Here is a 10,301-nt window from a genome sequence, read left to right on the forward strand (position 1 = left end):
CTTGTAAGCTTCATATGCTTACTTGTTTGAGTCTATAGGCTTCTCCTGTCCAACACAATAGTTTGTGTTCAATAGACATCCTTTCCCATCTCATGTGGTGTAAATAAAACTTGCAAAACTATTGTAGACAAACAACTAGGGTATGCATTAACTGATGTTCTGCAGGACCCCATGACATGGACCTTGTTAGGCTTCACTTGTATGTTGGGACACGTAGTGTCAGCTCTCATGAGTTTAGACAAGATTCAGTGTCTATACACAACTCTGACATGATCCCGTCTGGAGGTCAGATGTTTACAAGCTTTGCCCTGATACAGAGTTTCTTAACCTTATTTGCCAGGGGAAAACATTTTGAAATCTAATAAATGCTCATAGGCACCACAAAATGCCTGTTTCACAAAACATCAAGCAGGCAACACCCTCCAAAACAAACAAATCTTCAATTTAAAAAACAAATCGGTAGGGCAGGGGACCTTGGTGGGCACCAAAGTGTGGTGTGTCTAAGGGCTTTGTGGTACCCACAAGCACCATGTTGGAGATCCTAGCTCTAGAAGGTGTCAAGGGGAGAAATAAACTCTGCAGGTCTCTGAGTGAAATAAAAAAATGCAACAGGCACCTCATATCTTATGCAGGTATTCCAGTTTTGTATCTATACTACACTGTTCATAATTACATTGCGCTGAATGGTAGGGGTGTTTGGTTTTTGTCACTCAATTCTCAGTGGCAGAGCTTCATGCTCTGGCACTGGGGGGCGGAGAGCAGGCGGGGGCATGGCTGGCACATATCCCGTGGGCTTGGCACACTGCCCGCAGTGGTGTGGTGCACGTCCTGGGGGCACGGCGCCCAGCACAGGTGGGGGGCAGCTGCAATGGCACCCCACCGGGATCACACTGCTGGGGGCGGTGCGCTCCCCCCGCCCCCCTCTTCCTCCACCAGTGTCCTCACTCAGGCACACATGCCTGGAAGAGGGTTGACTCTCATCTCCTTCAGAAGCAGCCTCTGCCTCCTTCAACAGTCCCACCTCAATTCTAAGGGGGAAAACTCTTCTTTTATAGTCACTTAGGGCATGGGAGACCCTCATTTGACATCAGAAGCCAAAATAACATGGTAACTTATTGCATCCCCCCTCCCCCTTTAAATTTTTTCACATAGGCTTTTCAGGGAATTGTTGTAAGAGTAACATCTCCCTCCTTTGGATAGCACCTTAGGAATGTTGCTCAGTGATGCATATTATTTCACATTGACATATGAAAAGATTTAGCTTTATAATGAGACATAGGAGAATGTTCATTGCCTTGCTTTACAAACCCAAACACACAATAATGGTACTGGCTTTAAAATAATTAACTGTCAATTTAAAAAATACTTTCTCATTCAACCTGCTATGTTAAACACTTCGACACACAAAGTACATGGGAATAATTAAAATACACAGCACCTTGGCTTTTAAAATACTTAGTCTCCTTGCAAATAATCCACTTCCTTCATATACTGTATGGTATGCAGCATTTCTGCCTCTCTAGTGCCATTGCTCCCCAACTCTTTTTCCTGTTGGGGAAGGGTACTGAATGTCAAACCCTCTAGCCTTCTCTTGTGTTTCTTCTGCTGCCATTTTGGTGTCTGGCAGGAGAAGTATATTCTTGGTGCCATACCACCAGGCTCTCTGTAGGTAGAAGGAGCAGGACAGGAATCCATTGCTATTTGGCCTGGGTTGTCTACTTCCCAGTTACCCATTTGCAGCATCTTCCTCTACCTTGGTCATATCTAAAGTTTTAGTATATACTGTCTGTCCGATGTGACTTTTCTGTTTCATAGCAATGCAAACAACCTTAAGGAACACCGTCACCATTTCACCAGAAGAAAATGCTCTCAGGTGACCTTCTAACTATAGCTACCATTAAAGGAAGTGAAATGATCTACAGTTGTAACAGACCATACATAGATGGACATAATTTCACTGCTGTGTGGAGTAACCTTGCAAGAGCTAACATTTGAACTAATTGGAAACCTCATTTCTCACTCTGTGCTAAGAGGCAACCTCTGCTGCTCGGTACAGATCGGGAATATGGAACACCCTTACACTGCTTTGTGGAGAACAGAAACTTCATAAGCATGTCCTGATGCTTTATAATTCCAGTGTCAACGTTTTCTGCCCATGTATGATGCTTTTATATTACCTTTTATTTGTATAGGTCTTGGGGATAAAATGGGCATGGTGTATCCTCGTTACTCAAAAGTTAGACATTATTCTATTACATATCAGGCCAGCCTATCTTTTCCCACCATTTTGAATGACAACGCTGGGAATGGTTTTGGTGATGTGTGATTTTCCAGATTTACTGTCCTGGAGTGGGGTCTTGAGTTGCCCAGTAGGTGTCCTCACTGGTACTACAGTTGCACTGGTATTCTTTGGTTTAGGGATCCGCGTAGGAATCGCTTGACGGAAGACATCAGCAATCTGGGATAGATTACAAAAGAAAAGGGAGAGGAGTAATTGTTAAGGCTGGCAGTTTGCACAGTTCTTTAGTAAACTAAACATACAAATTGGCATGAAATATAACTTAAAATTGCTGGAATAATACAGTTTCGGGGTTGTTTTTAAAGAAGAGACTAGATAGGAATGTAAGAGCTGTTAAGGACTTTGTCTCTAGATGGCAGCAAAGTTCAATAGTTTGTAGAAAATGACCATTTTCAAACTCTGAAACATGTTTTTTTAGCCTCACTGGGGATTGTGCTTGACCAAATTATGAACAGTGGGGTTCTAGATTTTGTTACAGAGCTAACTGAACCAAGTAGATAATCAAGACAAATGTTTTCACAAATTGCTCAAGATGTGTTGTGAAAGGCACCATCAGGGAAAGCAAAGGAAATATTTTTGGGGCCATATTTTGGGTGAGAGCAACACAAAATACTTATTTCTGTTCAGTTTCTTTTTTTTAGCTATGTCCTGATTTACAGTCTAATAGGATTAATCAGGAACAGCACTTCTGTGATCATTTGGTCACTTTGTGATTTGGTGTTTAGGCTGTTTTCACTTTTTGTAAAATTAGAAGACACAGGAAGATTTGGCAGGCATCCTTGCTTTTGACTTAGATATCTCTTAAACACCTTTTCATGTTGACAGGTTTATGCAGTTGCCTAAAATGTACGCTGAGTAGCTAGTCATTTTAGAGATTGCTTTGTATTGTTTTAAAATGTCTTTATGTTGTTATACACTGCCCTGATGTTTTTGTAGGAGGACGGTATATGAATACTTTAATAAATAAATATAAGAAAGGCACGCGTGTGGCTTGAGATGGCCGTGGCTTGTTGCACCTCTTTCTGGAGCTGTGCAGATAGTAGGCTAGAAGAAAAAGCCGTCTTTTAGCCACTTGGAGGCAGCTGCAATTCATGGTGGGCAAGAAGGAAATGACAAGACTGCAGTAAATATAAGTAGGGATAGAGAACCTGCGGACATCTAAATATTGTTGGCCTCCAGCCAGCATAGGTAATTGTTGGGGTGAAGACTAGAAGGCTACAGGTTTCCCATCCCTGCATTAAACCAAACCCATTAAACTTAGCTGCTAAAAACCACACCAAATAAATGTATAATCAGAGGTATTGACTGATCTTGGTGATTGCAAATCAATATAGTGTAAAAATTTTCACAGGTCAAAAGTTAACACTTTGGATAGTGTCCTGGAAGAAATATGGGTGCTTAGCTGATTCTGGGTACTGTGGCTCTTCTTCAATCAGCAGGTGGGCACTATGATGTTCATTAGCTGCAGCTTCCAAACAGCTATCAAGGGCACCTGTTGCTCCCAAAGTCTACTGAGATTTTTTAAAAGGCAACCAAGAGAGAGATGTTCAGAAAGACTGAATCTGCAAGGAAGGCTTTTATCCTGCTGATCAGCTGGAAAGGATAAAGTGTGCGGCTGGCAATTTGAAAATGCAAACAACTTAGAGGCTACAAACATGAGAGACCAATGGAAGCTGAACATTGCCTACTGGGGTACTTTACTCCCCAGGTTGAGACCTATTTAATTTGTTTTACCTAATGTATTATGTGGGCAGAAGGTCCGCTTGGACCAGCCTTGCATATGTATGCATCAATCTGAAGTCTGATTGAGCACATACGTCCCCTCTTGGAAAAATTACAGGTACCGGTAACTGTTGAATGGAATTTGTGTGCATATGATGTTGAACTGATAAGGTTTGGCCTGCAGAGGGTGCAATTGCTTAATTTCTGTTCCATTTATATTCTGCTGAGTGTGATGTAGTCAAGTTCCCCTCATACCAATGGGTAGAAGCTGGTTTCCCTTCATATTTATCCCCCACCTGGGCAGAAGACCTGATATGCTGAGAAGAAAATTGTTTCGTATATGAGAGAGCCTGGAATAAATGGGCTGGACTGTTTCTGTTATTTTTTAATGCTTCTGCCTGAATTGCTGAGTCCAGTTCTACTTAGGAAGTATTCCTGATTAGTTCCTAGGACTCATCATCTTTCCTGTAAGCTTTCCAAATGCTTCTAATTCCTCTTTGGCAATACATATAGCCAAAGAAACCCATGTGCAAATACCAGTTTAGCCTTGGAGTTCTTTGGCAACTGCCCCTGTGTGTCAGCTTAAATTTTTCATGTCTGCAGTACAAATTAATACAGTACCTTGTTTCACAGGGCTTACGTAGCTTGGTGGAATCAGGATTGTGAAGCATGTTTCGTACAATAAAAGTGATATATGTATATACACACACATACAAATATGCAAGCTTGTTTTCTCCTGCTTCGGAGGGTAGGACCCAAGCCAATGGATTCAAGTTACAAGAAAGGAGATTCCCACTAAAGATCAGGAGGAACTTTCTGACAGTAAGAGCTGTTCAACAATGGAACCAACTCCCTCTGCAGGTTGTGGTCTTTCCTTCATTGGATGATTTTATGTAGAGGTTGGATGGCCACCTGTCATGGATTCTTTAGTTGAGATTCCTGAATTGCAGAGAGTTAAGTTAGATGACCCTCAGGGTCTCTTCCAACTCTACACTTCTATGATTCTATGAGGTAGCAGAACTTCAGGTACTTAGGATCATCTTCTTGTTGTTGTTTATTAAGTTTCTATATTGCTCTTCATCCAAGGATCACAGGGCAGTTTACAATATAAAAACACAAATGCATAACATAGTAACAACAAAAACAATACCTCTCCCCCAGTTTAAAAGGCCATTGATTGGCTAATTAAACAAAGGCCTGGGAGAAGAGGAAAGTTTGTGCCTGGCACCTAAAGATATGTCACGAAAGTGCCAGGTCAGCCTCCCTGGGGAGAGCATTCCACAAGTGGGGAGTCACCACAGAAAAGGCCCGTTCTTGTGTTGCCACCTTCTAGACCCCTTGATGAAAAGCAGTCCACAAACTTGAAATAAATAAAAAAATTATCCCTGACCATTGGTCATGCTGGCTGGGGATGATGAGAGCAGGAGTCTAATAATTTCTGATGGGCACCAGATCCCTCACACCTGCCTTCTAAGGACACTTGAAGTTGCACCTGATACAATTCTCAAATCTGGTGTTGTTTACTGCAAGGATGCTTATCTCCAGGTATATATGATCCATAAGGCCGTATTGGTTAGAGACAGAAACCTAACTGTCATACCTGATATAAAAAGTTCCCATTCATTTGTAAATACCAAGGGTGGTCACAAGCTAAGCTTCTGGATTCAGCTGATTTCAGTGGAATAATGCTAAACAAGTGATGATTGTTGCCATTGACATTAGTGGGAAGTAAAATGTGCTCATGTTTTCCGCTTTTGTAGATAGATTACAGCCCCCTTTTAAAATGTTGAATGTATATGTGCCAGGTCTTTCTGTTTTGTGGCGTTAGAAAGAACCACTTAGGCAAGCAGCCTGTCAGTGACAACCACTGGGTTTAGTATCTGTTTCTTGGAGTTGGCGGGCAGATGAGCCCACTGACCAGACTGAGGCAAAGAAAGTGGGAGTGCCAAAGAAAGGAAGGTCACTTTTATCCGGCTTCTGCCCTTCTCTTTTTCCTAGCACAATATTTTTAGGTCTTCACTGCTAAACATATGTCAAATGCTGGGAACAAGCTATAAACGGCTTTTTCCTCTAGTTCTCTTTGTAAGCTCACCAGTGGCATAATAATGCAAGAAGAACCTTTTTAAGATCTGGTCAGAGGCCCATCTCATTTAGCATCGTGTTCCCTCAGTGGCCAGCCAGGTGTCTATAGGAGTCCTGCAAGCAGGACCTGAATTCAATAGCACTCTCTTCACTTGTGACTCCAAACATGCCATCTCCAGTAAGCGGAGGCAGAACATAGCTGGCCACTGTGGGAGACGGAGCGTCACCCTAGAAGTATATTTGGTCTGATCCACAAAAGCAGTACTTGCCTGGGTGGTGCACAATATGAGCTAAATAGTCTTAGATTTTTGCTGTTTTCAGTTACAGCATTCAGTTGGGATAGCCTCAGGGAAATAATGGGCAAATGCACGATTTTAAACTTGTTCATGTTGCCCTTTATGATGCAACTGATCACCCAAGGATTTCTAAAGTTTGCATTATAGGTTGTTTAATTTAATGTGGGCTCAGGATAGAATTGCTTAATTTCACAGGATGTGGTAACCATTTGAAGCATTTAGAAAGAAACCCTGTAGTTAAGTGAAAAGCAAAGGAATTTTAGGGGCAGTTGGCATAATCTGTTGCCAACCCGTTATAGTAATATTATGATAGGTTTTTCTTTTTTAACATGGCACTGTATTTGGAGTTTGGAATAGAAGTAGAGGTCTTTTATTCTATTGAACTGTGAGCCTATACATATTTTTCCTCATGAGTAAGTTCTCTTCAAATCACTATAAATTACATGCAAGTCAGCAGCATATGCAGGTTTCTAGCGATGATAAAAGAGAGTTGTGGCTTGGCATTATTAAATGAGCCAAGCAGAGCTTGAAGTAGATAGCCAACCTTTAGAACTTTGCAGAAACTTTACTGTCTTGTCTCTCCTTTTGATCTTTTTTAAATAAATCAAATCAAATTAGACTGTCTTCAGTGGAGTTACTGATAATTAGTCCAGGTGTGATCTCTTTAATCATTGTAATGATATAGAATGCTTTAATAGGTTGTTCTCAGCTAGTCTTTCTGTACTGTCTAAGTAGCTGCTGTTCATTTATTGGTCATTTATTGTCTACACCTAACTCTTTTCTTGATTCTAGTTACAGGTAGGTAGCTGTGTTGGTCTGCCATAGCTGAAACAAAATAAAAAAATTCCGTCCAGTAGCACCTTAGACACCAACTAAGTTTGTTATTGGTATGAGCTTTCGTGTGCATGCACACTTCTTGGTATCTGAAGAAGTGTGCATGCACACGAAAGCTCTTTTCTTGATGTTCATGTAGTTCTGCTGCATAGAAATAATAGGGTTTTTGTTGTTGTTCTATTGTTCCTATGCTATTTGTTCCACTGCAGCACATATCCTTATCTTGAGGTGTGTTCCCTGAGGTGCAACGCTTAAACCCAGAAATTGGCCTCACATGCCTAATAAATTTCTCCGGTTAAATTGGGGCTCTGATCTATAAGACCAGGATTACAAGTATGCAGTTCTTGCATTATTTGTATGTTATGTGGGCCAAGCTGACCACCATACTAAAACAGTTTTAATAATATGCTTCAAATACCTGTAGTTAGATACCTGCGTTAAAAACACAAACTTGTGTTTTGTATCTGAATCCTATCTGCACTGGAATGCAAGGGTGCAATGCTTCCCTCTTTGGCTGACATTTTAAATAAGGTGTGTTACCATGCTTGCTCCGCCCCAGTTTAAAAATAATGCCTCTTTGCTTGTCTGCATTTGTATATGCCGTTTGTTTGCATCTTCCTCTGTTAGATCATGTGTACACCTGGGATTCCATCCAGGCAGATTAGCCAGTTGTGTGGAATGGGACTCATTTTTTTGAAAAGTGAAACCAGCTCTTTCAGTCAAATGATAGGATAGTTTTATGGACTGCATCCTAGGCTTACCTTGGGTTATTTACCTTCAAAAAACCAAACATCTATTTGGTAGTTTTGTTTTGTCAAATTGGCAAACTATTCATTTGCAAATCCTGTTTTGTGTGTTTAGTTCAATTCAGTTTCTTTTTCTCGCATAGTTATAGTCGATACCTGAAAAGTTCATCCAAAGCAAGGCTTTATTGGATCCCTGGTTATTTTTGCCCGCTATTTCCTGATAGGATCCACTTATCTTTTAAATCTTGTCTCTGTTGAATGCACATTATTCCTGATATATTCTTGCAAACTAAATAAATAGTTCAGCAACTGTGCTGCTGTTCTTCTAATAGTTAACTTCCTCAGCTTTTGAAAACACCTCTTCATAATAATCACAGAATTTCAGCAAAAGCCTAACCAAAAGACATACTTCTTTATATGCTTGTAATCCAGAGAAAGTAATCAATGTGAATTTCCATGGATTTCAGCAGAATTTAAGTTGTGTCTAAATTTCTCTAGATGGTGATCTATGTCTTAAAGACTTAAATGCAGCTGATAAAGCAATCTGAAATATAGTTTACTTTATTTTGTAATATCAAACCAGAATAACTAAGGCTGCACTCCTATTCACCTGGGGGAGCACTCCTATGCACCTGCTGAACTCAGTGGGGCTTACTTCTAAGTAGATATATATAGGATTGCACTGTAAGTGTAGAAGATACTGAGTTGTTTAAGAATGTTGGTATTTAATGTGAATTTGTGTGTTAATACAACACCACAAGCTTGCTTACCCCTCCAAATACCTCTTATTCCACCATTCACACCTGTTTTAAATATAACTGTTCCAATGTGATTGCTGATGCACATACCTTTTGCTTGGAAAATATGAGCAATACCTATGAAGGCTGCAGGTCATGAACACGATTACCTTAATTTCAGTAGGCTCTCCTCGTACTTTAGATTAAAGATCTGTAAAAGCTCCCCCCCCCCAACTGCACCTTTAATTTATCACTTTATTTTACCACAGAAATTGTAACGTTTTGGTCTGAGTCATACATTAAACCATAGTTTAAAAGTATGTATGGTTTAATGAGACTGAACAGTTTAACCAAACCATGAACAGAAGCCACTATTTGTTATTGGCTGACTCCTTATGGTTTGCTGGGGGAGGTGGGGTAGGGGAACTAGGAGCACTGGTTAACATCTAACACCAAGCCAGCCTTTATAGCGTCTTTTCCCCAGTTGCATCAGAGATAGGATTGGAGGCGGAGCGAAGTATGCACTAATCAGCACCATGCACCAGCACACTGCTCATTCATATTAAACCATAGTTAATTGTTAACTATGGTTTAGTGTTACATGCATACTGGAATACCAACTTACAGATATTGCAATTTATGACTTGAATCTTGGATATGCCTTTGCCTTACAGCAGGCATGGGAAACATCAGGCTCACAGGCCTAATTAGTCCCACCAGGCCTCCTCATACGGCCTAGGAGATAGTTCTGGCCAAGCCATGCCCTACACCTGATGTCATATATGGCATCAAGCATGGGACAGGTAACAAAACTGGCTCAGCCCAAAATAGGTTTGTGGGCACCCCTAGTCAGCTGATTGTCCGGTCTTGCAAAGTGCTGTTTTGTGAAATGTTTTCCAAAGTGCTCTGTCAAATGTCTGCGGGCAAAAAATGTCACCTGAGATCATTGGGAGGTGATTGACAAATGGCCAATTTCACCTACCCGTCTAACCTGGTATGTGAGGGCCAGAGGAGAGAACAGCCTGGCCCACTAGACAGTTTCAGTTCCCCTCCTGCCTTACAGGGTCACCTGTTTCTACATGAATCTGGCTTTTTTGAGGGCACCATTAGCTAGTGCCCCCACCTTCAGGGATTAGGTGAATGGCAAATGGAAGTGGGGCTTTTTCAGTGATGGTCCCTGTATTTGGAATGCATTCTCCAGGGAGTTTAAATGGCCACCTTCTGTTTCACTAAGTTCCCATTTGAAAAAGTTGTGTTTCATGTTTGAATAAACTTGTTCTGCTGTCTTGTTGGGCATCTGACTGAACAACAGCTGTCTGTGGACAGCAGGTTGTTGTGCCATTGTGGATTATGCTCATGTTCTTTGTATTAGATTTTAATGTTGTGTTGATATTTTCTTTTGTCTTTCTGAGAGCTACCTACAACATACATATGGAAAGGTGGAATAAATGTATTTTTAAATGAATGAATTTATATGTCTCAATTTATTTATAACACTTAAAACCTTTGCTGATTTTCCTTTCTTTAATGAAGTGGTCATGTTAAAAAGCGGGGTAGTGTTGGAATCATATATGCATGTTTATGG

At 40.8% G+C, this 10,301-nt stretch overlaps 2 protein-coding genes across 3 annotated transcripts in view; one reads left to right on the forward strand and one right to left on the reverse strand.

Moving 5' to 3' along the window:
- CMSS1 (cms1 ribosomal small subunit homolog) overlaps positions 1 to 10,301 on the forward strand; it is a 174,613-nt gene that overhangs the window by 3,199 nt on the left and 161,113 nt on the right. The window lies entirely within an intron of this gene.
- Positions 1,247 to 10,301, reverse strand: part of FILIP1L (filamin A interacting protein 1 like) — a 64,621-nt gene continuing 55,566 nt past the window's right edge. For both annotated transcript variants that reach the window (XM_081908378.1, XM_081908379.1), the window contains one exon: positions 1,247 to 2,458. In XM_081908378.1, the coding sequence (XP_081764504.1) occupies positions 2,270 to 2,458 (189 nt within the window). In that variant the 3' untranslated portion in view covers positions 1,247 to 2,269. The remainder of the gene's footprint in view (positions 2,459 to 10,301) is intronic.

Source organism: Podarcis melisellensis, assembly GCF_964234715.1.
Source record: "Podarcis melisellensis genome assembly, chromosome: 4".
NCBI classification, from domain to species: Eukaryota; Metazoa; Chordata; class Lepidosauria; order Squamata; family Lacertidae; genus Podarcis; species Podarcis melisellensis.